Source organism: Strix aluco, chromosome 20 (genome assembly GCF_031877795.1).
Source record: "Strix aluco isolate bStrAlu1 chromosome 20, bStrAlu1.hap1, whole genome shotgun sequence".
Lineage (NCBI taxonomy): Eukaryota > Metazoa > Chordata > Aves > Strigiformes > Strigidae > Strix > Strix aluco.
In genome coordinates, this window is record NC_133950.1 from 15,214,433 (window position 1) to 15,242,177 (window position 27,745).

Here is a 27,745-nt window from a genome sequence, read left to right on the forward strand (position 1 = left end):
AGCAGCCCGGAACCCTGCACTCTTTGGGGCCTTTTAGGTGTGATTTTAGGTGGAAGGACAATGAGGTACCAATTATTAGCTTCCACTTGCTGTCTGTGACCTTTCCTTTGAAGTGCCAGCAAAGCGTTCTTGCCAGAGCCTCTAGAGCCGTCCTTGATGCCAGCCAAAGCATCAAATCTTATGTGAAAGTCCAGTGTGTAATTATGGAAGTTAATTCAAATTTAAATCCAGAGAACTTGGTTAGGTGGGGTCAGGCAGCATGCAGTGAGCATGGGAAACTTTTCTTCACACCTCTACATGTGCACAGAGGATGGTTTATGTGTATGGCTGTAGAAAAGAGGAGTGATGCTAGACGCTGTGGGCTGGGTTCTGTTTCTAATGCTACCAGAAAACCGCGTTCAGTGCTATTACAAAAGGTGTTTTGTTCTAAGACACGGGCATAAAGAAAATAGTTTACTGTCTGCTGGGAAACTCTAACTCTGATTAAACCTAATCCAGCCATAAGTTTGAAAAGCACTTTGCACTTTTCCTCTGAAGGTCTTTGGTGCAAACTTGAGCTCTGCCTCATGCCATTTACTCCCTCCATCACCGGGGGAAGCAGGAGCCAGTTTTGGCCAAACCGCAGGAGGAGCAGAGCCCCGTCCCAGTGCTGCCTCGCAAGCCTTTGGCGCTCTGTGCCGTGCTGTTGGTGGGTGCCAGGCCGTTTCCCAACTGGCAGCGGTGACTAAGCAGCCTGGAGCAGCTGCCTCCAAGGTCCATTCTTCTGTGAGAGATTTATTGCAGTGAGCAGAGGCGCTGGGATGTGATAATTGCCTTCCTTCCCGGACAAAGACCCTGAAGAACAAAAGCCAGTTGCCCGTGAATCCATGGTGTGATTCAAGCATTCACTCGGAGGGGACGAGTGGGAACTGTGTGCCAGCAAAAGTGAGTGGGCATTGACCAAAAAAGCAGCTCTGGGCTGTAGGGCGGGGAGCGCTGCTGGCCCATGGAGGTAGCCTGGGCCTCCCAACCTTTGCGTCCTCCCCGGGGCTGCCGCGGGCCCGGGCTTGGGGAAGCACCAGGATGCTGAAGCTGAGGAAATCGCACTGGGGACACGCTGGAGGTGCCCTGCAGAGCTTCTGCCGGTTTGACTCGGCCTTTCAGCCCTGACCCTGCTCCCTGTATCAGCCCGGGGTTTTTGTTTGCCCTCCTAACCATCTCCTCTAGAGCTGGACGCCCTCACCTGCCCCCCCCCAGCGCGTTGCTATTAGACTCCCGCTACTGTGAGGATCCCTGGGACCCCCCCACTGCCCGATTCTTCTGCCAGGACCATGCGCCACATTTCCCGGGAAGCTTTATTGGGGACGTCCATGGAGAAGTGATTGCCTGGGGAGAAGATCCCCCGTGCTGCGAGCGCGGGTTGGGGAGCGGGGAGGACTGTGAGTGCTTTGCTCTTAATGGGGGCGAGGGCGGCGGGAGGGGAGTGTGCTGGAGGGTGGGGGTGCGGGGGGAGTCCCGGAGTGGGGGTACGGGGTGGGGGTGCCCGGGCCCGGCACCGCCCCGGGGGCTCTGTTCCGCCGTTCAGGCGCTGCCCAGCCGAGCCCGGCCCAGCCGAGCCCAGCCCAAGGAACGGCTGCGCCGTTGTACGCGCCGCGCCCGGCGCTGTCGGGGCGGGGGAAGCGCGGAGCGGAGCGGGGCTGCGAGGGCCGAGGTGCCCGGCACGGCGGAGGCTGGGCGGCCGCGGGGTACGGAGCGGGGCGCGGAGGGGGGCGCGGAGCGGGGCGGACCCCCGCGGGACCCCGCCGGGCGTCGGGGCTGGCGCTGCCACCCCCCGAGCTGCCAGCCCGGCTCTGGGGCTTGTGCCGGCAGCTGTGCTGGGGGCAGCCCCCCCCCCCGCCACCCCGGGCTCCCCAGCGCGTTGTCAGCCCCTCGCTGCCGCATCGCTCCCCCCTGCCCCGTTATTTCTGCCAAGACCGTGTCGCAGATTCCCCGCGGCGGCATCTCCAGGACCCGGCCCGGAGAAGCGAAGGCGCGGGGCTACGGGCAGGGACCGGGCTGCAGGCAGGGACCGGGCAGCGGGCAGGGACCGGGCTGCAGGCAGGGACCGGGCAGCGGGAAGGAACCGGGCAGCGGGCAGGGACCGGGCTGCAGGCAGGGACCGGGCAGCGGGCAGGAACCGGGCTGCAGGCAGGGACCGGGCAGCGGGAAGGAACCGGGCAGCGGGCAGGGACCGGGCTGCAGGCAGGGACCGGGCAGCGGGCAGGAACCGGGCAGCGGGCAGGAACCGGGCTGCGGGCAGGAACCGGGCAGCGGGCAGGAACCGGGCTGCAGGCAGGGACCGGGCTGCAGGCAGGGACCGGGCAGCGGGGACTGCCGGTGCCCGCCCGGCGCTGGGCTCTGCCGGCAGCTGCCCGGGACCCCCCGACGCTCAGAGAGCGCAGAGCCCAACACGCTTCTGCCGGGGGCTTGGAGCTGGGGGTTTGCTTATCAAGTCCCTGCTGAACTTTGGAAGAGTGTTGGTGAAGGTGTTTAGAGTCGGGGCTTCTCCTCAGTCCCTTAGCAGCAAAGTGCGTCAGTGGGTGCTGTCGCTGTACACACAGGAGAGGCCGCGGGGAGCAGAAGGATCACCCCCAGCTGGCAGTGGCAGAGCCCGGGGACGGCTTCAGGCCTTGTTTGCCCTGGAGATCCCATTGCCACTTTCCGTGTTTGCATCTTTACATACCCGTGTCTGCGACTTTACTGGCTTTCATCCGGCCAGGCACCCGGAATTTCCCTCCACCGGAGCAGAGGTGGTGTGGCGGAGCCTCGCCGGCGGAGTCCTGGCGTTGGGCACCTCTCCGGGGCGGCTCCGTGGTCCCGAGCTGCGTGTCCAGGCGCTGCTCAGGGAGCCCGGGTTTACTGCTCTGCTGGGTCTGCTCTGGTGCTCTATTCCTGCCGGCTTTAAAAGAAATGAGAAAAGCTGCCAGTGATGTGACACTGTTTAACAGTGCAATTTATGATGGCTTTTTTATTTAGTTAATGCAGATAAAAAGGCTCTGCTAACTTGCCTATTAATATTGCACATCTGTATATGTTTTATCATTAATTATTCTGTATCCTGGAAACAAATGTTAAACTGAGGCCTTAAGTTCTTTAAGAAGAAGTGAGAATTATTTTGATAGGGTACTACCCAGGACAGGTATTTCAGAGAGAGTCGTTTTCTCTTTTTTGATTCAAGACTCTCTGAGGAAAGCAGCCTTGTCTGAGAACGAGCTTTCTGCAGAATGCTTCTGTCTCTGCAATACATCTCTAATAATATTTTGTTTATTCTAGCAAAGGGTGAAAGCTTTCCAGCTGGTCAGCATGTTTAGGAGAGACTTGAGACCTGATTCTTTGCTCTTCAGCTTTCTGGTGAGTTTTACAGAAATTTTTATAATTTGAATATTTGAGAGAATATTAATGCTTTATATGAATGGTACAACACATCCTCTCCAACAGGTCGGTAGTCTGTCCAGGAGTCTCTTTGCCTTTGCAGCCCTTGCCAAGAATCAGACTTCTAAAGGTTAGTGTTTTTATCAGCACTTCTGTAGGTTTTTACATGCAATATTTAGCACAGAGAACCGATGCATAAAAAGGTGTCCAGTGGCAGAAACGAAGGTAAAGAAACTTCTTCTGATACTCTGTTTTGTACCTGAAATTATATTTGCATAGCTAAGTATTTGCTTGGCTAACTATGAAATTACTGTCTAAAATCAGGTAAGTACAGCTCAGCTGCTAGTCTCTGTGCCGCTGTAACTGCAAACAAAACAGATTTATTTTGTGCTTGCAAATTGCACCTGCAAATGCAGAGGCTGGTAGGAGCTGGGAGGTGGGGATAAAATGAGACAATTTGTTTGTACATAAGTGCTTTGAACAAGCACCCCAGAGGGCAATCCCTGGGGGTACCAGTGAGCTTTTTCTTTGGGCTGTGCCCAGCATGGTTTTGAGTGTCCCACACAAGCGTGCCCAGCTCTAGCCCTAGGCCAGTGATTCAGCTGGTGAGCAGACTCACAGATGTCCCTCCTTTTAAGTTCAATATAGTCTAGACTTTTCTGTCACGCTGACCCCACTGAACATCCCGAGGGCTGGGTACAGAAATGAGCCTTCAGCTCCTCCAGGGTGCACCAGGCAGTCTTGGTAACTGCTCGGGGATGCTGCGAGAGACTCACCCCGTAGCATACGTGGCATGAAAGTGAGTTGGAGAGGCTTTCTTTTTCTCCCCCTTGTGTGTGTCTCTCTCCAGGTTTTGCTCCTGTCACGATTGAGACCTCAAGACACATGTATGAATATGTGGCCACTGCTTTGGACTGGTGGCATGCAGACAGATACTGTGAGCAACGCTTTGCTCAGTTGCTTTTTGAACCCCAGGACGGGGAGCAAGCTTCCTTCAGCAGACTGCTGCAGTCCCACCACATCCGAGGTTCTCTCTGGCTACATGAAAGGGATGGTGTCCTGCACAAACCAAAATGGAGACGTGAGTATAAGTGGGCTTGGAATATTTGGAGACATGTTTATCGCTGGAGCTTTTTCATTCTGAAAAATTAATCTGACTGGAAAAGTTGCCACTCGTTTGTTACTGTCACTGTGGTAACACCTAGGACCTCTAGTCACAAGCTGGAACTGGCAGTGTGAACAACACTGATCCCAGCACGTCAGCTGGGCACTGTCAGGGTTTTTTAATGCTTTGCAACAGGAAGGAGCTGCAAAGGGGCTCCTCTGCTCTGCCCTCCTGTACCATCTCTGGGTAAGGCAGGTCTGGCTTTGCTCAGCCTCGCCATTGACCCGCGGGTCCTGCAGAGCGATGATGTTAGAGACAGATGCTGCAAAGGTCTTATTTGACTATGCTCTTGGTTGCTATAGCATGGGATGCTTGGAAACATGCTGTTCCTTCCATATTCATTGCTTGCAATCCTATTTGCTATAAAACTAAGTTTCTGGAAATTACACTTGCTGAAATGATGGGGTCTCAGCTTGCTTGCCCTCCTGATCCCCTCAGGCACAGGGGAAGCAGAAGCCTTGCTGCCTGCTTGCAGGATGCCCTTGCCTGCAGGGTCCATCAGTTCTTAGCTTGAATAGGAGGCAAATGAAAAGGATGGTTTCATCCCAGTGGAAGATGAGCAGGGTTTGGCCCATGCTTCTTCCTTTATGCTGGCTGAAATTTCTCCTTCTAGGGGACCACATTGTACCAGTCCTGGTGTTCAGAGAAAAAACAGACACAAAATACGTGAAGGTGCTCTCTGACTTCCCAGCACTGCCTGCTGTCACAGCCTGCGCCCACCTCCAGTGGGACACCAGGACCCAGGAGATTGCTACCATCTTCTCTTATGCTGTGCCGGCTTTTATTAACGAGTTCCAGCTCCGTGGCTTTGTCGACGAGGAAGGCTTTGTTCGATTCGCTCTCATAGTCCACGGGCACCATTCCCCATACCTGCCCGTGTTCCGTGCTGATGGACAGTGGCATCACTTCTGCGTGACCTGGCAGCAGGAAAACGGGACCTGGGCCATATATGCCGATGGGAAAAGGAGAGCGTCTGCCAGCGGCTTGTGTGCTGTGGGGCCCTCTGCCCCCCAGGCCATCTATGGCCAGGGGACTTTCATAATTGGGCAGGATCAAGATTCCCTGGGGGGCACCTTCAAGGAGAAAGAGTCCTTCAGTGGGAACATCACGGATTTGCACGTCTGGCAGAAAGTCCTCGGCGCCGAGCAGATTGAGAAAGTTCGGTCGTGCTGGGTGGTGGAGCAAGACCTTGTATTTGGGTGGAGATCAAAGGCTCTGGAGGTTGAAAGCACTGTTGAGGAAGTGAGAGCACAGTTTCTCTGCCCAGGTGAGTCTCTCCGGCCTCGCTGCTTCAGCTCCCTTCTGCAGTGGGGGGTCAGCACACAGGGACAGCCGGAGAAGCCAGTCCCATCCTTAGGGAATTTGGTACAGTTTGTGGAATGATGTTTCTCCTTCAGGAAGGAAGTTCAGAGCTGGGCTGGGCAGTTTACGAATCGTACTTAAAGGCACAGTCATCACTAAACCCCTGCAATGACCCCAGCAAAGGCAGCTGCTCAGACATCCTGGGCTAATTACAGCCCTTCTCTTCTAACGAGAGGAATGGCTTGCTTGTCAGTGATGCTGTTTCCTGGGGTTTGCACAGCCGGTGCTTCGACGCTGTGCTGGGAGGAGGGATTCAGTCTCTGAGCCAGACTGGTGTGACATTGCTGATAAATCACGATCTCGGGACCTGGCACTGTCGCCTCCCCCGAGCCGCGTCTGGGGAGGATTTGCCAGGCAGGTCGGGAGCAGTTTCTGAGCCCCTGCTCTGCTCTGGCTCTGGGGCTGCTGAAGGAGCAGTCCACAGCTTTTGTCTTCAGCTGGGTTTGTGTATCGCTTGTGGGAAACGCGATAGCTGCTGGGGGTGGCGTGTCTCTGGGGGACCTGGGCCTTCTGTTTGTGTGTGTTTCCACAGGGCCTGTTGAGGAATGCCGAGTTTTTGAAGTTGGCAGCAGTGGATTCAGTTACGCATCCTGTTTGCAGTCTTTGCCTTTTATCTGTTGCTACAGAAAGGGTACAGCAGCTGTTATTTATTTATTCATTACTTCCACGGCTTTCACTCCTGGAGGTCCTAGCTAGGATGATGGCCAGTGATGGGGAGGCCTCGTGTCTGCTCTGAAGAGTTCACATGTAAACCTGCTGTAGCCATGACTTTGCTTCAGTTGCATGCACTCTGACAGATTATTTTGCTGTTCTCCAGCTAAGCAGTGGTTGTACACGTTACATGGCTTCTGGAGGCGATGCTGTAGAGTGCCTCCCAATCCAGGCACCTCCAGACTCATTGGCCAGGGGGACGTGGGAAGGGGACAGAAAAAAAGTGTTAGACCATCTCTCCAGGTGGGACCTTGTACTAGAAATCAAATACAGCTGTGAAGTCTCCTTGTCCTGACTGTCCTACAAACTTACCCACTGTCTGAGGACTGTTCCCCAGGCTTTGAACATGGCATGTGTTAACCACGCTGCTCAACACCACAGCGATGGTTATGCCTTTGTTTTATTCTCAGATGCATACTGGCAGCTGAAGAAAGCTCAGCTGGAATCCAGCCATTCGCTTGTGGGCCGTGTGAACACACTTGCAGGGAGGACTGTGGTGAGTCCTGCAGCCCTGGCAGCTGGCACTGGGAGCAGGCAGGAGCTGTTGGGGTGGACTTGCTGGCATGTACTGGTGTTTGAGGTCACTTTGCCAGCAGTTATGCCTGTGGCCTTTTCTGAGCTGCTCTTGGAGAGTGTGGCCAATACAGCTGTAACTCGTGCTGTGATCAAACAGGCAAAGTGTTGCTTCAGGTTGACTCGTCTCACTGAGGTTGAGAGGCTGGACCAGAGAGTTTAAAATGTCGAGGCAGATCTCCTTCCCCTGAGATATGCCTGGTTGGCCAGGCAGGTGTCCTCACACCAGCGAGGGCATGCAGGGCATTGCCAAGGCATAGCTGATGATCAGACAGAATTAGGGCTTCGCGCTGAACTAAAACATCTTTTCCATGGCAGATTCCTGAGAACGTCTTCGCAAGTGATGTCCAAGACATGAATCTCTCTGTTGCTCTTGGTGCTCTTGATGTCTTGGCAACTGTTCTGAGGGAAGGAGAGACACCCGTGCTGGAGTCGTCTGACCTCCTTGCAGTGCTTCAATTACTAAAGCAGGTTTCTGATGTGGAAGTCCAGGAGGCAGAGGAGCTGGAGATGTTGGAGCAGTTGGGCCAGTATTACGTGGAAGTGACTGAGTTAATCTTGGAAGAGCAGAATATTGAAACGTGGTCATCAGTCAGCCAGGTAACAGTGTCACCAGCAGCCTGGCCGCTGTGTGCCACCTCTCTTCATCCTGTTGTGTGTGCAGCTCCTTGGCCTGCTGTATGACCACAGGCTGAGGACCTGTCCCATGTCACGTGTAGCCTTTCTGTCCGCATTCTGGAGCTTGTGAAACTGCTGCAAGCGTGGGCATGGAGCCTCTTTGCCAGCTCAGATAAGGGCCAGCTGCCTTACTGTTGCCTCGTCTGTTGGAGGTGCAAACAAGTTCTTCTGCAAACAAGTGCAGTCAAGTGGTGCCTTCCCTGCAAACCCCTCCAGTGGTTGTCTCCACTCTCTTCAAGCTTCTCCACTCTGTCAGCCAGGATTTACAGGATTACACACCATTTGTGGATTCCTGGTGCTTTCTAGATTCCTCGCTCCCCCATCCTGCTGTCTCTGGCAGGGCAATGCCCTTCGCTTTGTAGTTTGTGTTATTTTCCATGAGTGGGCTGCCAAGGAGCTCTCTGTCATCAGCCCCCACGCTGTTCAAAACACCATCAGGCTTTGTGTGAGGGATTTCCATCATCCCACCCCCGTTAGGATTTTCTCCATTAGCTTCTTCCCTTCTCACGTGGGTCTTTTGTGTCTGTTGTACAGTCTGCGCTCTCCACCTGTCTCTGGGAAATGTGTGACAGAGTCTGGCCTGACCAGTGCTCCAGGAACCAAGCCAGGGACCTCCAGAGACGAAAAGATGCTGAATAGTTCCGAGTTTACCTCATTGCTTAGAGTTGCTTAGATCTCTGTGGCCACAGTTACTCACAGCTTCTCAGTAGTGGCACAAAACCAGCTCTGGCCCAGTGTAGCTGGTGCAGTAGATATATCTGCTGAAGGAGAATGGGGTTGAGTTTGTGTACTACAGGGGTGGCACTTGTGCTGCCCAACACACACAGGACCTCGAGTAATGGGGCCAGTCACCTTGCAGTGGTGGAGTCTATCTCTGGGTGCATCCTTTTCCGGGAAGAGAGAATGGTTGTTTTACAGCTTTGCAAAAATCAGGAGTCAGGTCTAAAAATCTACTTTCTTTCCAGAGCTTATTTAGTTATTTATTTCCATGCTGGTTTAATGGCTTTTTATAAAGACCAGCAAGTTTCCCTCACTCTCAGTCTCGTTTCCTTGCTGAAGAAACACCCTTTAGTGAAGAAATCAAACAAAAACAAAGCAAAAGCCTTGAATCCCAACATCTCTTTTTCTGCCGAGGACCAAGCATTTAAGAAAACTTGTGAGCTGTGGGAAGTGTGAGCTGGCGGTGCAGGCACTGATTCCCATTGCTCTCTCTGTGTTTGCAGGTTATCAGAGGGCCCATGGCTGTTGTTGAGCTCTGTGACAGAATGGTGTCACATTTAGCCCCGCTGCTGACCGCAGGGAGAACAAAGATCACAATCCAGCACGGGAACGTTGGTGAGTGGCACTGGCAGAGCTGGGGGAGGGCATCTCATCGGGACCCAGCTTAGTCACCCCGTCTGGTTCCCAGTCCAAGCCTACTCCTGGCACCTCTCCCCCTCTGGGTCGACCCTGCAGCCTTCTCCCCGTTTCCTCCATGCAGAAGTGTCACAGCGTGGGGGCACCTCTCACACTGAGGATTGTAAGAAACCTTTGGGCACCGGAGACAATCTGAGCCCAGATGCACGTGGTTTGCACTGAAAGGGATCTGTCTGCTGCTGCTGTGGGTCTTGGCTGGGGTTATAATGTCCTTGTGGTACTTTGCTGTAGCAGTAGCTCTGGAGGAAGGCTGAACCCTGGCTCAGTACCTGATTTTACCCTTCCACAGGGATGGAGGTCAGGAAGCTGGAGCTGAGCAGGCAGGAGCTGAGCAGTGAGGCGTACCTGGTCCAGAGCCCTGAGAAAGGCAGGCATGACCTCATTGAGATTCCCGCAGAAGAAATGCAAAGACTGAAAGCCAGAGGTAGGTTATGACACTTGTGCTTCCCCGGGTCTCCCCTCGGCACTTCTGTAGCATCTTCCTTAATGGCACAGACTCTTTACCCTGCACACGTACAGTATGGAGAAGTGTGGGGAGGAGGTGCCTTTGGTGAAAGGGAGATGGGCTGTGGGGGAGAGATTATGTACAGCCTCTTTACAGACACAGCTTGGAGCTGTGGGTGCCCTGGACCCCCGGTATCACACCCCCAGATCAGGGCAGCGGTGCTGAAGCGTGGGCTGCTCAGAGCTGCCCTGTGTGCTCGCACCCATCCCGCAGTGCTCTGTCCCTCCAGGTCTCCGCAGAGTCACAGTGAAAAACATGTGGTTTGGCTACGGGTCCCTGCAGCGCTGCCTGTCCGGTGCTGGCAGCAGGGCTGTCTTCCAGGACATGGCTGCCTCTGACGGAGGACAGAAGTGAGTGAAACAGAAACCCCCCCCGCACCCCAAGGCTGCACTCTTAGCACCACTGGAAAATTAATTTCCAAGTCTACATTGAGTCTCTCAGTGGCTCTATTTTGGGGTCACCTCCACCCCGCTCCATCCCATCCCATCCCGTCCCGTCCCGTCCCGTCCCGTCCCGTCCCGTCCCATCCCATCCCATCCCATCCCATTTGTCCTCGTCCCCGCGTTCTCTGATATGTGTGTGGAGACCAGACAAGGGGAAGGGGGTCCCTGGGCAGTGCTGTGGTGGCAGAGGCCCTTGGCACACCTCGACCTGAGCTGTGCCGTGGGGCTGCCCGCGTTGTCGCGGTGCCCCGCGATGCCTCTCCTGCGTGTTCCTGGTTCCCCTGGGTTATCAGCTCTGCCGGGGGTGGGCTGGGGCTGGGGATGGAGCCTGCGGGGCTGCTGTGGGACCCCCGGCTGGGACAGAGGCTGCTGGAGCCGGGCTGGCTGCCGGAGCAGGGTGGGAGGCAGAGCCCTCTGCTCTCCGGGAGCTGAACACTAGATGGGGATGGCAGCCCGCACAGCCCTGCGCACACGCTGCTCCAGCTCTGGGCCTCCCCTGCGCTGCTCAGCTGCCAGCCACGTAGGATGCTCCAGGGTCTCACCTATACGGCCACGTCCTGCAGTTACAGGGGGTGAGGGTGGTTTGTGGGTGCCGGGTTATCGGAGGTTCTCTCAGCCCCGTGCCCAGGCCCTTTGCTGGTGCCACTGAAACACTCCAGAGGTGGCTCGGAATCTCTCCAGCTGCCTTGTAGAACGCGAGATCCTGTTTTCCGAGCACCCCCGTGGCTGCTGTGCCTGTGAGCAGCACCCTTTCCCCGGCAGGTACCTCCGCACCACGGTGGGCACCGCTGTGATCTCATCGGCTCTGCTCAGCGACTACCAGGAGATCAGCACGTCTGTGCGCTACCGCCTGCAGCACCGTGTCCAGGTACCCCGAGGAGGGGCTGTGCTTCCCCCCACCTCCCCCGCCAGCGGCATCGCACAGCCTGGCCCGGCCGGCTGCGCCCAGCCTTGGCTCAAGGCCCCCAGAGCTCTCGGATTTCGGGGTGTCCCATGCCCAGGTCTCTCACCTCGACTTCTGTTTCCCTGGGGAGGTGTTTGTCCTGTGCTGACAGACCCTGTCGCATCAGTCTGCGTACGGTATGTGCGTGGCTGTGTAATCTCTTCTTCTCCCTCTTGCCTGCAGGACCTGCCCGATAAGCTGGTGGGACCCATCTGTGCTTTCTGGAACTTCAGCCTCAGGTGCCTTGTTTCCGTTCGGGTGCCCAGATTTATGAGCTTTTATTTCCACTGGAAAACCAAACATAACAGTATAAATGTAATGGTAAGAGTAGGGATCTGTAATTCTTTGCCTGCTTTGCGTGCTGGCATCCTCTCTCTGCTGGAGTAGAATGCTCTCCTGGGAAGATTTCCTTTGGAAAAGTCATCCACAAAAAAGTGACCTTTAATGAGGTATACACAACTAAAATGGAAAGCCCTAGTTAATTATGATTGTTGCCTGCAACAAAGAAGGGTTGGTCCAAGATATATAGCCCGGCAGACATGCTGGACTCCCAGCCTCATAAATACTGCTTGGCATTGAGATGTGTTTTTGCTGAATGTCACCAAAGTGAGAGCACAGAGACTGTGATATATTATGGTTTGGTAATTAAGTCATTCAAGAGCAAAAAAACTCCTTAGGGTCCCTGTTTTGTGACAGACGTGGATCAGTTTGGGGAAGGTGGGAAGAGGGTGTTTTGGGGAGCAGACGGTTGCTGCACAAACAGCTCCACTAACCCTGCTCTGAGTTGGAACTTCCCTCGGTACTGGGGCGGGCTCAGAGGGGCAGTGCTGCCGGTGAGGACGGAGCTGACCCGGTGCAGCCGTGGTCTCTGTGCAGGGAATGCGGAGAGCAGCTGGCTTGTCCCGAGAGGATGAGACATGGTTGCTCCAGGGGTGCTCTGGGTGAATGTGCTGTGGAAGGAGCAGTTCCCAGAGCCATGCAGTTACTGAGTTTTGTTTAAAGCAGTGATGGCTGAATCGTGCTTTTTAATACACACGTTGACACTAGACCCGTTTTCTTGTGCGTGCCTGACGGATAAGGCAAATCTGCTGAGACACAGGATGAGCCAAAGGGGAGTCCATGTGGAGACGTCTCTGAGATCCTCTTCCTCATTTCAATTCTGCTTCTTCAGAGAGAATGACCACCTTGGCTTTCTGTTGAAGTGGATGGTAATTTCCATGTGTGTTCTCTGGTTTTTGCTGCATGTTAGCCCAGATGCTGGCGGGATGTGGTCCACAGCCGGCTGCTCTGTGGTGACACCTCTCCCGGACTCCACTACCTGTTTTTGCAACCACACCACGAATTTTGCTGTGCTGCTGCAGGTGTATGAGATGCAGGTAAGCGAGGAGCCCTTCTCTGCTGCTCCGTGGGCGCATGCCAGAACTGCCAGCAGTCTGTGCCCATTTGTGGGGGGGTTTGTGTCATCTGTTGTTTCATGGTTGGAGCAGAGGACCGCCAAGGAGGAGCTCACACTGCAGACCTTGACTTTTATTGGATGTGGAGTTTCCTTCTGTGCCTTGATTGTTACCTTCATTTTATTCTTGGCAGTTGGGTAAGAAAAGTCCAGACTCTTGTAGCCTTCTCTGTATTTCTTTGTTTGCTATTTTGCTTCAGAACAAGTATCCAAACAAGGTCTCCATTGACAGCGTGGGGTGACGCAGGTGTGCAGGGAAGGCTGGGGAGCTGCACCGGGGGCCGGTAGCAGCGGGGAGGGAGGGGAGTGGTTCTTGTTGGCTGGGGGGGGGGTGCAGAGCTGGTTGTTTCTGTGGAGATGCTTGTATGAGTTGTGTGCACACCCGAGTGCCCGTGGAAAGACTGTTGTCAACGACAATGTTTACCATAAAAGCTGCTCTGCTAGAGTTAATTTTTGTAAAATAAATGGAGCAAAGACTATTTCTTTAGTTTCCAGCCCTTCTGTGTCACTTGGCAAGCACAGAGATCTGCCTTGTGAGCACGGCAGTGACTCCCTCCGCCTGCCCCTTCCGTGGAGCACTGGCCAAGGTCGGAGCAGCCGTACCCACGCGCATCCCCAGCACCCAGTGCTTGTGCAGCCGGGCAGTCCCATGCCTTGCTGGACTGTCGCCTTTGCAGGGAGCAGCAGAGAGGTCACAGGTCACCCAGGCAGGTCTGCAGAGCCCAGCAAGGACTAGTGAGAACATGCGCACCCTTTCATCTGACTGCAGCTGCGGGCTTCCTCTCTCCTTCCTCAGTGTCCCCAAGAGTGAACGAACAACCGTGCACAAGAACCTGATCTTTGCATTAGCTGCAGCAGAAGCTCTGCTCATGGTCAGTGAATTGGCCAAGACCAACCAGGTGAGCTCACCAGGACGTGTCCCGTTCAGCCAGCAGGACCAGGCCTGCTCAAGCCTTATTGTCAGAGCAAACAGAACAAAAGTGCCATTCTTTTTATTAATCTTTCATGAATTACCTGTAACTTGCATCTAGGAAAGAATTGCCTCTCTGTGTTTGGAGATATGCATATATGCAATCTGTCAGGAAAATTCACCTCCTTCTTCTGACAGTTTGTTTCTGACAAAAAATCCTTCAGGAAATTTGAATAATCATAAAACAGGAACATACAGTTCTGTCCCTTTCTGCGTCCTCTTCCACATCCTGGGGCTGGATCAAGCAGCTCTGGGATGAAAGACCTGCAGGGAAAGTCCAAGAACTGCAGGAAAAGATGCTCTCAGTTCCCTCTTCTGTGGTTTGAGATGGTCACACAGATGAAAGGAGTGTGAGCTGCAGCAGTTGGACTATTCAAGTGTTGCAATTTTAAGAACTCTTCCTGGTGCTTGTGGATGTTTAAATACATTTCTGCACGTTCTGCAGCATAATTTGCAGGTTGCCCTCTTCTTCCCGACCACACACGCTCAGAAGCCCCCAGAGGACTCTTCTTCCTGAAACAGCATGATTTCTTTTCTCTGCAGGTGGTGTGTTTCACGGTCACTGCCTTCCTCCACCTCTTCTTCATGGCGGCCTTTTCATGGATGCTGGTAGAGGGGCTTCTCCTGTGGAGCAAAGTGGTGGCAGTCAACATGAGTGAAGACAGGAGAATGAAGTTCTACTATGTGACAGGATGGGGTATCTACGGACTCCTCCACGTTGGGCACTCAGAAAAATGTGTCAATTTTTTCTCTAGCAAAAGTTTCAGTAGGAGAGATTCCAGAATGTTTGGTTTGATTCAGTATGTGAGTTTGGTACCACTGCTCGGCAGAGGCTTTCTTACCTTTATGTGTCAAATTTCTGGTCTTAGAATATAAGTTAAAAAGCATTTCTGTTATTTTTCTAAAACCAAGAGTTCGATGCAAAAAAAAATAGAGAAGAAGGTTTATGGTAAGTTCTTGTTCTTGGAGAGCATTACCAGTGTCTGATAGTACCCAAAATATAAATATGGTCTGGACTAAGCACCCTGTATTCTGAGTGAACCCTTTAGGGACATAGAATTCATTTGAATAAACTGAGTTTCATATCAAAGAGGAGCCTCTTCAGATCAGTGCTCCTTGCAAAACACACACCTAGTTGGACACTGGACAATTGGTTCAAATATTTTGGATTGGTTTATGTCTTTGATTGTCTAATTTGTTAAAAAAGCAATCTGAGGAGTGAATTGCTTTGATCAGGACTCAGGACTTGGAATGCTTTATACCTAGGAGAGTGATGCTGACAGCATATAAATCTGGTCCAGTAGCGCCAGGACAGATTTCAGCTGCAGTAAATTGATGTTGCTCGTGGGGTTTCAGAGGCTAAGCTGGCTCACGCTGGAGCATGTCTGGTCATGGGGATTTTGAAGCAATTGTCTAGAGCACGGCTGACCTGCATGGGTCATCTCTGCTTTTCCTGGGGTTTAATTTGTGCTTTTTTTCTGCAGGCCTTCCAGTCGTTATTGTGAGTGTGACCCTTGCAACTTCCTTTAACAAGTATGTGGCAGACAACCATTGCTGGCTGAACGTTCAGACCAACGTCATCTGGGCCTTTGTTGGGCCTGTCCTCTTCATCCTGGCAGTAAGTGCCAAAGCCTGCCGGGAAGGTGTGATTCCCTCGTGTCTGGTTTTAGGAAAGCGTTGCAGAATCAGGGGTGTCATCACTTCTTCTAGCTAAGGTGGCTGCTGCTTTTATAGGAGAATTTTTGTTATGCTTTATATATACTTTCACAACACAAATAAATCTCTTTAACTAAAGCAGCTTTTTTATAGAAAAAAGTGCTTTAAGAAGATTCTTCTGACCAGTTCTTGTATTGGGTGTTAAATTAGGAATGTGGATATGTGTGTAGGTTGACTGTGACACTGCCTTAACTAAAGGTCTGATTTTAATGTGGGAACACCTACGTCCTTGAAGTAGTATCAGTATCCTTAAACAACATAGGAGCAGAAAAAGGTGCAATGTTTAAGGGGTTTAGAGTCGACACTTAACAGGGAAAACACTCTGTAGGAGAAGTTTTGAGCTAAGTTTTATGGGTGTCATGCTTGTGTGGATAGCTCTGTGAAGCATTTTACTCACTGCTTTCTCAGGAGCGATACATTTCTCCCCAAGTTCTGACATTAGTTATTGAGTTCCCAGCAGAAAAGTCTCACCCCACTGGAGTTGCGATTACAGAAAGTTGCTGGGTCCAGTGGCTCCTCTCTGACAGGTGAACACCTTCGTGCTGTTCCGGGTGGTGATGGTGACTGTGTCCAGCGCTCGCAGGAGATCAAAGATGCTGACGCCCAACAGCAGCCTGGAGAACCAGATTGGAATACAGATATGGTGAGCAGGGAAGTGGATGGTTTTGCCAGCCATGGCTGCTCTGGGTATGAAATGGTGGAATTATGGTTAAGATGAGAGTTTTTAACCTTGGTGAAGTGAAAGACCATGACAGGGGGAGTCAGGGCAGAAAGGATTTTCTCCAGGGTAACTGCATCACCCAAAGGTAGTCTGTCTGCTCTAATGTCTGCCACTGGGAAGCCCAGCCAGCACTTCCAGCCTGGGGTACCTGGTGCTGGACACCCACATCTGCACCCACACTCCTAATTCTCAACACGCTGGGACGGGAGACCCTTGGCACCCCCTGCTGAAATCAAAGCTCCCCTGGGCCCGTCGGCATCACCAGGAGGAGCAGTTTGGGTCTGGGCATGGCCGGTGTGAGCACATCCCCATCGTCTGCGGTGGTGACAGCGTGTGGGGGAACGTGGGTGAGGGAGCCGAACCCGCTGCTGAGCGGTCTGCCCCTTCCTACCACCAGCCTGCCCTGCGGCTGCCTGCAGCCGTCCTGTGAAACATCACCACGGGGAGGTCAGGTGGCAGCTCGGGGTGTTCCAAGGAGCCAACTGGGTGCTCAGTTTCCATGGAATTTTATAGAGCTCTGAGCCGCAGAAGCGGCTCCTCTCCACTTCGCAGAACATTGCCGTTTGAAGGGGTTGTAACTGAACTTGTCTTACACCCAGCCCGTCCTTAGCACTCGTGTGTGCCCCTCAGCAGGCTGCCAGCTGTGGAGAGTGCAGGGGTTTGGCTATTCACCATTATAAAAAGCATTTTCTATATGACTTTGGGACTTGATGGATTGGAAGTAACGCTGGTGGGGATTACGTACATGGCAAAGGAGAGGTGGTGTGGACTTCTGTAATCGGTCAATATAGAGAGACCTCTAAAAAACTGCTGCTTGAGTCATTACTTTATCATTCTCTGGGAATCTTTATTGTTGTTAGCTGGCGCCGGATACCCCTGCTAGACATATTGTTCCCCTGTATCATAAATAAATTTTCCCAAATTTACAGAAGAACAAAGATAGGGCATTGCTGGAGGGCAGGGTGACATCCATATGCTAACAAAACAAATAGAGAAGCCCTCCTTGTAGCAGCATTTGGGGGGGAAATAGCTGTTTTCTCATAGCTAATGACGTCAAAGAGCTCCCTTCTTGCTAACTCTCAGTGATAAATAAAGAGCAGGGCTGGCACACTGGGGGCTGGGAGGTGAAATGTTTGGTTTTTCCCCTTTTAACTAATTTTGTTTGCAAAGGAATTTGTTCCATAGCTACCATCTTGGGTGCCTCTAGGTGGACATGTTGTCTGAAAGGCACTTGCTGGAGGAGTAGAGCTGTCTCCAGCATGGAGGCAAGGAAAGTTTCTTCTAAACCGCAGGATACAGTCCAGGGTGCTCCTAAACCTGTGGAGCTCTTGGTAGGGCAGATCCACTCGTGTGCTCTGTAACCCAGTGCAGATGCCCCAGGCAGCTCATGGTGAGACCCTGGGCAGGGTTTGCAGAGCCAGGAAGGACATTTGACAGGCTGGGGCGCTTTGCCAGGACCCCCTGGGCTCAGGGATGAGGGACACGATGGGGACCCCCGTGGAGAGCTGGGAGGCAGCTGCCAGCGCACGGTGCTTCGGCTTTGAAATGCGCCCGGGTGATCCTGAGCTCTTCTTCCCGACAGGGCCACAGCCAAGCCCATCCTGGTGCTGCTGCCGGTGCTGGGGCTGACCTGGGTGTGTGGGGTGCTTGTCCACCTCAGCATCGTTTGGGCCTACGTCTTCATCGTGCTGAACTCCCTCCAGGTGAGTCCCGTAGCGGGTGGATCCTCGCATCGCAGCCAAGCCGCTGCCTGTGGTTTCTCGTGCTTTAGTGTACTCGTACCTGTCCCTAGTCAGGGACATCTGTCAGCTCTGTAGCTTTCCCAAGCTGCTGCGCTCTTTTTTCTGAGGAAACTTAAGTTCATGCTCCCAAGATGTGAAATACAGCTCCGGAGACCATGTTCATCTAATGGCCCTCCAGCACCAATCTCTGGAGTGTCTTACTGGTGCCACGGCTTTGGCAGTTCAAATCCTGTTTCTCATGTTAGATTTTCTGACATCAGCATGGTTTCAAAACAATAATTCCAAACCAACAGGCTTGTAGGGAACTTCATTAGAGTTTTCATTTGATCATTTAATGGCTAATTAAAATGGTAACTGTCCAGTTTAAAGGGACAGACATCTCAGCTGCTATTTGAGCCTCATTCCTACAGGGTAGGGACGGGCCGTGTGTGCCAGCATCACTGTCAGAACAGGCTGTTCATGGAGAGCGTCTCAAAGGTCACTTCCAGCCATCGTGTGCTTGGCTGCTGCTTGGACAGTGTGTGTTCTAGGATGAGTGTTTTTCATCTGATTTGTGTTCATACATACTTAGAGGTTGTGTCCTAAGAACTATACAGGCAGAACCACCTTCCCTTTGCCCCGAAGTCAGCTTTGTTTCAGGGAGATGAGAGAAGAAGAATTAAGAATCAAAGACTAAAAATATTTACCCCTAAAATCTGTATTGTCTGCAGCCATGCAGCTGCTCCCCAGGGATGCTCCCAGTGCCCGGTGAGAGGTGCACTGGAATCTGATGGGATGCAGGAGTGTTAGCTGGAAGAGATTGCCACATGGGCTGGTGATCAGAGCCTTGCGTGGCGGGGCTGGAAGTGTGTGTGCTGTTTCTAGCTCTGACTTGCAAGACCTTGGGTAAGTCATGTCATCTCCTTCAGCCTCTTCATTATTCTTCAGGTAGCATCTGGCCACATTTTTAAGGCTGTTTGCTTGTTTTGGTGTCTTCCAGAGCCATGGCTGTGACTCCTGAGTGCTACCATACTTCAGAGTCATGTTGTTAATAGTTAGTATTAATAGGGATCTCTACAGGACAGAAGGTAACCCTGGTGTGTAAAGCAATACTTAATATTTACTTCTAAGTTTACTGGTTTCATCAAAAGAGTTTAAAACTTTAACCAGCCTCTATGTGGTTAAGACAGCAAAGCAAATTGTATTAGTCCCAGCAGCCAGGCGTGCTCAGTTCTGCGCCGAGGTAGGACAGTGCCCAGGAGCTCGGGATATCTGAAACTCAGGGACACGTGGTGACAAAAGTGTCAAGACCTGCGATTCAAAGCATCAGCCCCCTCGCTGGCAGAAGCTTTCCAAACCTCGAGGGAAAGCAGCTGTAGATGGAGCTAGAGAAGCACTGAACAGCCCTGCTCCTGCCGTGTGCGCAGGGATGGACCCGGCGCCAGCCAGGGGAACGGCCACGGACTGGGGCCAGCCCTGGGGCCAAGGCTGTGCTGGCAGAGACAGCGCCTGGCTGCCCGCACAGTCCCGTCCCTTCGCACTGGACAGCCACAAGTAGATTTTTCAGAGTCCCTTGCCCAGTGCTTGAGGACAAATCCTATTCCAGAAGATCCAAGTCAAGAGAGCAACTGGGTACTACCCTCCAAACTATTGGGATCCGAAGAGTTCTCCGCCCCCATCTCCCTTTTTCCTTTGGATTCCACAGAAATTGGCTCCTGCTGTAGCTTCCACTTAGGGAGCAGCAGCGTTTTCAGTGCTTCCCTCCGGCATACTTGGCGGGTTTCAGCGTAGCATTGGCCCAGCTCTCCAGGGGTGAAATGCAGGCGTTATCACCACGTGCACGAGATGGGTGGCTGCTCCAGGGATGTTCTGCCTGCGGCTGGCGCTGCTCCAGCGGCCGGGTGCTGCTCACGCACATCCGTCGGCTCTCAGATGGGGATGTTCCAAGGCCAGGCAAGGGCTGCCTCTCACATCTCTGCTATTAAGGCTATCAGAAGGGTGGCAGGAGGCCTGTCGTAACTGTAATTAAATATAGCATCAGTTCTCCTTGCCCCCTCATGCCATGCCTAGGTTACTGAGCCAAAGAGAACTCCAGGCTCAGTGCTGTGAAGAGATGAGGTGAGCAGAGCTGAGAACAGCACCAGCATCTTCTCATTGACAGAAGAAAACATTTCTTAGCTTGTTGATTTCTCCGTCAACATCAGCAGAGAGGCCGATCAGAGCACAGCCTCCCAGTCTTCCTCTGCCTTGCTTCAGTGTTCGTGCTGTAAAAACGTGAGCACATATATCACACCTGATACAGGTGTCCTGCTGAGGATCCTTGGGTGGCCCTCGGGAGAGCTGCTTTCCAGCAGCACTCAGGGCTGCCCTTCCCTCTGCAATCCAGCACTGGCAAGGGAAATCCCGCAACCAGTTCCCTGGTTCAGTGAGGGCTCATACCCCTTGCCTGTGGCCTGCCTCCATCCTCCGTGGCTGGCTCAGCCTTGGGTTCATCGCTGATGCCACCAGAGGGGCTGAGGGATGCTGGCTGTGGTAACAGGGATGCTGGGCACATGGGTTTTTTGAGAGACAAGGAATAGCTCCTGAAATGAATAAATAAATGTGTCCTCTGGATGATACAACTCTTGAGACTCTCACAAACCATGACAACGTCCACCTGGGGTGAGGTGGGAGCTGAGGTGTTCGCTGGTTCAGGATTTGTTTTCTTCCCTTGCTTTCTAAGTTATTGCTTTTGTTTTTCTTCTTTCTCCTGAAGCTCAGCAGGAGCCATGGCTGTTGTGTGAACAGGCAGTGGAGGGTTTACCCATGGATATGCTGTGCTTGTTTGCTTGTTTGCCTCTGTCCCTTCATTACGAAGTTCAGGTCAGTTTGCAGATTATCCCAGAAGAGAAATTGTGATGCTGGTGGGAAGCTGTGGAGTTGAGAGACAGCAGGGACAAAGCCATCCCATTTCTTTGCTGGCTGTCTTATGGATCACCTTGGAATTTCCTTTAAGGCCAGCGTGCTTCTTCATGCGCGAGTCTTGTGCAGCAAAGTTTTGCTGCTGTGGTTGTTTGTTTGTTTGACCGCTTTCTGTTTATCTGTGGAAACCAAAGCCTGTCTTCAAGGTTACTCTGTGCGTCGACACCAAACATGACAACTCCTTCTCCAGCCAGGCAGCGCAGGAATTCAGCCGAGTGGCTAAAAAGCAACAGGGAGCAATGCTGTGCCGGCATGGCTGCCCCGTGGGTTGGCGAGCAGGCGGCAGCACCTTCCCTGCGGCCCATGATTTCGGAGGTAGCAGCACCAGCACCCTGCCCAGCACCCAGTGCTGGCTGGAGGTGCCCGCTGTTAAGAAACAGTGTAGGTAAAACCTGCGGGCTTCTCTTGAACTTGTAGAGCTGGAAGGATGGTCCTGAGGCTGGCTCGGGGCAGGGACTTAGAGCCACTCACCCGTCTCTAGTGAGAGGGGAGCAGGGGATGGTGTTGCTCCCGGCTGAGGTGTGCAGCATGCAGCAGGACGTGCTTGCTGGACAGACGGACACCAGGCAGGAGCATCCATCCTGCTCTGTGGGTCCTGGCATGTGCTGTGCCCTCGGCTGTGGGCACCCGGCGCCTGCTCCACCATGAGTGGGGATCTGGGGGGGCATTACAGGCCTCGCGAGCAGGAGTGCGGGCAGGAGCAGGCTCCTCCACAGCCGCGGCTCCGCTTCCGCCCACCGCTGCAGCTGGGCCTCCTCTCCTTCCTTGCTCTCCTCCCAGCTGACCTCGCCGCTCCCCCCTTCCCCGCGCTCATCCAGAATGATTATTTCAAGGAAGACCTGCCTTGGCAGCCTGACCAGAAATCTGGTCTGGGGGAGTGACCAGCATTGCTGGCTGAAGGACAGGTCATGGCACGGCGCCAGGGTACTGCTACCATTGCGCCTGCCAAGAGCTCGCAGATGAAGAGCAAGGCTCACTGAAGACAAGATGGATTACTTTTCTTGCTGCAGCTGATTTATCTAGCTGCGATAACAAACACCCCACAGATATAACATAAATCTGGTGGGCCAGATAGAGCTGCCTTAAGGCCAAAATTGTTGGTCTGGAGCTGTAATTAGCCCCGGGCTGTTGCCTCCAGGCAATGCTCCCTCCGGCCCTGCCCCGGGGAACTTTCCCTGAGCACATCCCGCTTCAGCCCCGGGCACAGCCCTGGCCGAGCGTTTGGTCATGGCAGACGCGTGGTTGCTGGCTGGTCCTCGGCGTGTGCACGCAGCAGCGCCGGTTTGTTGCGTAGGAAGAGGGTGGCCCAGGCTGTGCTGCCGGAGCCCCGGCGTGCTGGCAGGAAGGATTGTCCAGGCTGAGCAAAGCCTCTGGGTCCGTATCCCACTGCATTTGGGTCCTGCTAACGCCATGGTCTGTCACTGCACGGGACGGAGGAACTGTCCCCGGCATCATGCTGCATTTGGTCCGTGGGAGGCTGGCAAAAGCCCCTCCAGGGTCAGTGCTTGGTGGGAAGGGAGGTCTGCTTCCCAGATTTCAGTTCCCCTAGCAATTAATTTCTGGTGATTTCTGCTTCTCAGATGTGAAGGTGTTTCCAGGGGGATTTTGCATGCACGAGTGAGTGGGAGTGCAGGAGAGCTTTGGGCTTGGGAAGCTGAGTGCCCCGTGAGAGATGCCCACTCCCCCCAAATGAAATGGGGGGAGAGGAGAAGGAAGAGGGACTGGGGCAGGGACTGTCTCTCCTTTGGACTCTCTGTGAAGAGCCTGATCTCAAGTGTCATTTTAAGGAAGATCCTTCCTGCCCAGCTGTCCCTGGCTGTGCCGTACCCACCGTCTGCGCCTCTTCCCCTTAGCCCGGGTCCTCACCCATTCTGGTGCTCATCAAACTCATTTCCTCCTGTGCAAAGTAGCACAAACCAGCTGTACATCTCTAACCCTTCCTGTACTCTCTCCTTTTCAGGGCCTGTACATATTCCTGGTCTATGCAATCTATAACAGCGAGGTAAGAGATGCCCCTGGCTGGGGCTCAGTCACTCGTCACAGCAACTGTTCATTCGCAGTCCAGGGCGGGGCTGGGGTTGTGGTAGTGCACGAGGCAGCACAGCCCCAGCTGTGTTTCTGGAACAGCGGTTGCTTTTTTCTCCATGAGTTGCTGTGCTAGAGCTGCTGTGGCCCTCTCTAATGTCCTTGCTCTGTTCCAGGTGAGGAATGCCATCCAGAGGATGAAGGACAAGAAGAAAGCGCTCTCATTCACCGTAAGTTGCAAGGTTGCCCTGCTGCCCCCTTCGTTCATCGTGCACCCGCCAGAGGAGGGCCTGGATGTACGTTTGGACTCCTTTGAGGAGATGATGTTGGAAAGAAGTCTTATTTTTCTTGTCTTATGTAGGGAGCTTGACAGAGGCTGTCTCCCTTCTTTGCAGTCCTGTTGGACAGTGCAGACCCAAAGATAATCTACCCTGATTAGGCAGCAGCCTGCTGTACCAGGGTGGGCTGGGAGTCAAAGTCTCAGGGGCTGCAGTGCCGATGAAATCAATCTTTAAAGTTGGACCTGGATCTAGCAAAGACTCATGTTGCAGTTTTTTACTGTCCTGTATCTCTTCCCTGCCATCACAGAACTGCTCTCATCCCATCAACTACCTATCAAGTCCAAGAAACACGACCTCCTGGGAGACAGGGAAGCTGAGTCCTGCAGCTGAGAGTGCCCTGTCGAGCCCTGTGCAGAGAGACCCTCCAGTGAAGAACATCACCAACAAAGGTAAAGAGGGTTGTCATTGCTGTTGGCCCGGGCTGTGTGATGAGACCACGGTAAAATGTTATTCCCAAGGCTTGAATTTTAGTGCACATTCACGTGGCACTGCGTTAATTCATCTGCACACTGTGCCTGTGTGAGCACTTGGGGACTGGTGCTGCAACTGCAGCATGGGATGAAGGATTCCCAGGGAAGGCAGGGACCACGTGCGCGTGGATCTCGGAGGGATCAGGTTTGTGCCTGCAGGCTGGCTGGGTGTGGGCATGGGGGTCTTGTCACCGTGTTACGCAGCATTGCAGTCTCTTGAGGCAAGAAGCCATGTTTGTGACTTAAAATGAATTTTCTGGAGAAGGGGAGGCAAAGGTGGCAGTAGGAAAACAAGGGGTTTAGGTTCTGGGAAAAAAGGTGTTGCATGCTCCAACCAGTTTGTGGGTGCAATTATGCAGGTAACCGGTTTGGTCCCTTTGCTTCCGTGGGAGATACTTAGGTGACACAAAGCACTGAGTAAAGCATGAATATTTCTACTCTCTAGTCTCCAAACTCATTGTGCTGCTTCACCCCCTAGGAAATTTTGGAGCCAAAATTCCCATGGGGATTTCATCAATGATGTCACCCGAGAGACCGGTATGTAATGTCTTCTGTTCTTCTTCCACCTTCACCCATACACAGAGCACAGCAGTTACGTAGCAATGGTGTCTGATGGTTCCAGCGAGGGGCTGGGGCTCAGGACACCCAGTTCTGTTACCAGCTCTGGCACAAATTCAGTGGTTTATGTTGAGCATGTGCCCGCAGCTGCCTGAGTCATCCCCCCTGTGCGCACGGCGGGTCGTGCTGATCCCCTCTGTCCCAGGGCGTCACAGAAGCTGCTGATTGTTGAGATGTTAGCACAGCATCCCTGCTCTCCTCCTCAGGAATGCTCCAGACGCACGGCCTGTCTGTGAAAACCAAGGAGGTTTTGGTACACATCCTGAAGAACTCTTGTTTATTAAAATACATACTCATTATCAGCAGCATGTTGATTTAAGTCATTTGAATCATTTGAGATGTGTGTTCTTGTGCCCACAGTGGCCACTCCTGGTAGTCAAACCAGATGCAATTGAGCGTTTGCTGTCTTCTGTAGGAGCGTAAGATGGAGAGTGAGGTGGGCTGGCGAGCAGGGGCTCCTGGCCAGTGACCTGCTGTGGCTGTGCTGCGAGGGCAGGAGGCCACTGCCTGAGCTGGGGCTGCTTGGGCAGGGCAGGCAGCAGCAGGCAACAGGGATGGTGATTGTTTTGTGGGCAGGAGAGGAGGAGTCCCCAGAAGGGCCAATTTCCAAGGCGAGAGCTTGCTCCCGAGCCGATGGGAGCCAGCCCCGCCGCCGTGCCGGGAGGGTGATGGTAGCAGGGGTGTACGTGAACAGAAGGAGCCAGTGAATTTGAGCCAGTAAAGCACCAAGCAGAAGCTGGTATGGATCAAGGCAGGAGACTTCCCCCAGGGACAGCAAATTAAAATCAGGCAGCAGTGGTTTGCTGGCCCTGATCTGTCAGGGAGGGCTGACGGGGTCGTGCTGCCTGCAGGAGTGAGTCTGATGCAAAGCTCAGTGAGGCATGGCCTAAAGTAGGGAACAATTTAAATTTTACTACTCTGATACCACTTCCATCTCCCACTATTGAAATGATCATCAGTCCTTGTGCACTTGACATACAAGTGCTGTAATTTCCTCAGAATAAAATCCAACACTACTTTCATGTGAGTCTCTCACTGAAGGATCTCTCTCTCCCTCTCTAATATTTATCCTTTGAAAACCTGTGTCACATAGACAGCTCTTATTTATCCAATAGATAATACTTCTATAGCTGGCATATCGTTTTGAAGCCACTCAATAAAATCCATATTTTCATCTCTCATGATTTATATTGTGGTTAATGCTGTTCCTCCCCTCGTACTGAGCACCGACCGGGATTCATTCGCAGGTGATGCTTTTTTCAGCCAGCCAGGTGCTGGCTGTGTAAACTGGGACCAGGGCTAAGCTCCTGGCACCAGATACAAGACGTGGGCCAAGGGGATTAGCCCAGGGGCCTGAGTTTCCTAAGGCAGGGAGCGTTAGGAGGCAGCAGATCTTCTAAATGCCAAGGCCGTGGCATTTCCTAGCGGGCAAAGACAGAAAGCACTTTCCTCTGTGTGAGGGTCATCGAGGACTTTGCTGTATCTTTGCGACATAAACATGGCATTTTTGCTGTACTTGTTTGCTTTCTAACTAATGTGGGTGCAGCTAAAGGCCAGTGCCTGGGGAGAGGGGGCACGGCCCCCTGCCCGCGCAGGTCCGTGCCGTGGCAGCGCGGCTCTCGCTGCTCCCTCGGTGTCGGTGTGAGCCCCGTGGTGCCAAGCCGGCCGGGGTGGGGGCTCCGTCTGAGCCCCATCTTCACCGCAGAGGGGTCTGGGGGGTCCTACCTTCTGCTGGGGAGGTGCCGCTTTCAGCGCTCGATAGTTACGTAAGTCGGTGCTGTTTTTCCTGCTCCCTGGCTAAATGAGTCATGGCGCTCCCTGGAGGAGCGGTGAATTAAGAATGTCACTGGCAGCTGCACAATAGTTTGGATGAAGAGAAGATGCTACTTAAAAACGTTTGAAAACACTTAAAATGACAAAACACTGAGCGAGTGAAGATACAAACACAGACGAGATGTTCTTTGTGTTTCAGCTTTTTTAAATGTTGTTTGGTGATATTTATTGCTGTTGGGCTGGCAGCAGGAATTTCACACCTCACAGAGCACTAACCATCACTTAAGCACAGGGCGAAGGCTTGTTCCTGCTCTTTCCACCCCAGCACGGGGGGAGAAAGTTCTCTCTCCTTTTTCCCTGGATTTTCCTGTGGTCTCCAGCACGGTGTCCAGCCCACTGGGTCACCCCGGGGCTGGGGGGTCCCCGGTGAGGGGACGCGGAGCAGGGCGGCAGCTCGCTGCCGAGAGGTGCAGCTGTGTCCAGGGATGCTCTGCAAGGTGCTGGTCCCTCGGGGATGGGGGTGAAGGCTCCAGTTCCCGGCCTGTGCAGTGTTCGGTGGGAGGGAGAGTGCAGAGCAGCAGCTGGGTGCTGGGGGAGCCCTGCCTGGCCCCAGGGAGTGTGGCAGGGTGTTGCCAGCAACGAAGCAATCAGACCTGTACCTTCTGCTAACAAATGTTCTCCCCTCTTTTAGGCTGTAGAGCTGACAGCGTTCAAATCCTCAGGTAACATTTGCCTACATCATTTTCTTTAATTTTTGTTACTGCTGGTGCTGGTTTCTGTGGTGGAGTGCTGCCCAGAGGGCAGGTGATTTTTGCTCAGGCTTCAGGAAGCATTTTATTTCCAAACCGCCCCGGTGGGTGCAGTCCTGGCAAGGCCGTTGGGAGATCCGTGAGCCCCTGAACAGATGAGGTGGGGGGGGGGGGTCTGAAGCTCTGCCAGCGCTGCCTCTCCCCGGCTGCGCACCCCAGCACAGTTGGTTCTCGAGGCGCAACAGGGACCAGCACATCTCGCTGCTTGGTGAGCCCTGGGCTGCTTTTGGCATGGGAACAGCTCTTTGCTGCCATGGGGTATTTTAAACCAGCAGCTGCCACAGAAAGTGCTGGCGGGTGTTAGAAGCACCTTGCTCCCAAAGAAGGGGAGCTGGGGAAGGTGGGGTGTTCAGACAGGGCTGGATTTATGAGCTTAAAAGCAGCCATTTAGCTTCTTCTGTTTCAGGTTGTAGAAAGGCCAATGTCACCATGGAGGTGGGTAGAATTAAGACCAGAAATCCCTCCTAAGCCCCAGACCTCTGCTCGACTGCAGTTCTGGGGAGAGGCCGGCCAGCCACAGCTCCCTGCTCCCTCCCCGACTTCCCTGCCCGGCTCTGGGCAAGTCACCAGCTCCTCCGAGTATGGGTGTAGCATATTTAACTTTATTTTTGTTACCAATCGCTGCCAAGTACTCCCAGCACTCTCAGTGCAGTCTCTGGATGGGGTCACTCAAGCAGACAGTGCAGTGAAGAAGCACTGGGGATGGATTGATATTATTTTTTCTGCATTGTTACATTTTCTTTTGTCAAAGGAAGCAGTGCATTAGCAGGTTTCTGATTTTGCTCCACATTAAGCGTCTAAGCAGGGCATGCTTAGACTATTTTCGAGACGATGCCACCCAGAAGCATTGCAGCTTTCCTCCCCACAGTGGACACATGAGCAAGGCAGAAACGGTGGCATCCGGGAGTAAATGTGCTGCGGCATTTCAGGCGTAGGAGCGGGGTCTCAGAGACAGCAAGACCTACACCCGGCAGCACGTTT

At 53.3% G+C, this 27,745-nt stretch overlaps 1 protein-coding gene across 1 annotated transcript; it reads left to right on the forward strand.

Annotated features, from left to right (window-relative positions):
• Positions 1-3,321: 3,321 nt before the first annotated feature.
• Positions 3,322-26,855, forward strand: ADGRD2 (adhesion G protein-coupled receptor D2). Its single transcript, XM_074846338.1, has 25 exons — positions 3,322-3,369; positions 3,457-3,520; positions 4,241-4,471; positions 5,169-5,822; positions 6,450-6,548; positions 7,039-7,124; positions 7,520-7,801; positions 9,103-9,214; positions 9,585-9,719; positions 10,030-10,150; positions 11,006-11,111; positions 11,370-11,425; positions 12,436-12,562; positions 12,674-12,777; positions 13,436-13,538; positions 14,153-14,306; positions 15,094-15,227; positions 15,853-15,968; positions 17,629-17,749; positions 22,689-22,730; positions 22,930-22,983; positions 23,342-23,483; positions 24,043-24,101; positions 26,647-26,677; positions 26,782-26,855. The coding sequence occupies exons 1-25, from the start codon at positions 3,322-3,324 to the stop codon at positions 26,853-26,855; spliced, it is 3,255 nt and encodes a 1,084-aa protein (XP_074702439.1).
• Positions 26,856-27,745: the final 890 nt, after the last annotated feature.

What these genes read in the sequence shown, in the direction of transcription:
- ADGRD2 (XM_074846338.1), top strand. Translation starts at nt 3,322, where the DNA reads ATGTTTAGGAGAGACTTGAGACCTGATTCTTTGCTCTTCAGCTTTCTG. An exon ending in AGCACAGTTTCTCTGCCCAG is followed by an intron (nt 5,823 to 6,449) that starts GTGAGTCTCTCC and finishes GTGTTTCCACAG; the next exon opens with GGCCTGTTGAGGAATGCCGA. An exon ending in GCCTCTGACGGAGGACAGAA is followed by an intron (nt 10,151 to 11,005) that starts GTGAGTGAAACA and finishes TTTCCCCGGCAG; the next exon opens with GTACCTCCGCACCACGGTGG.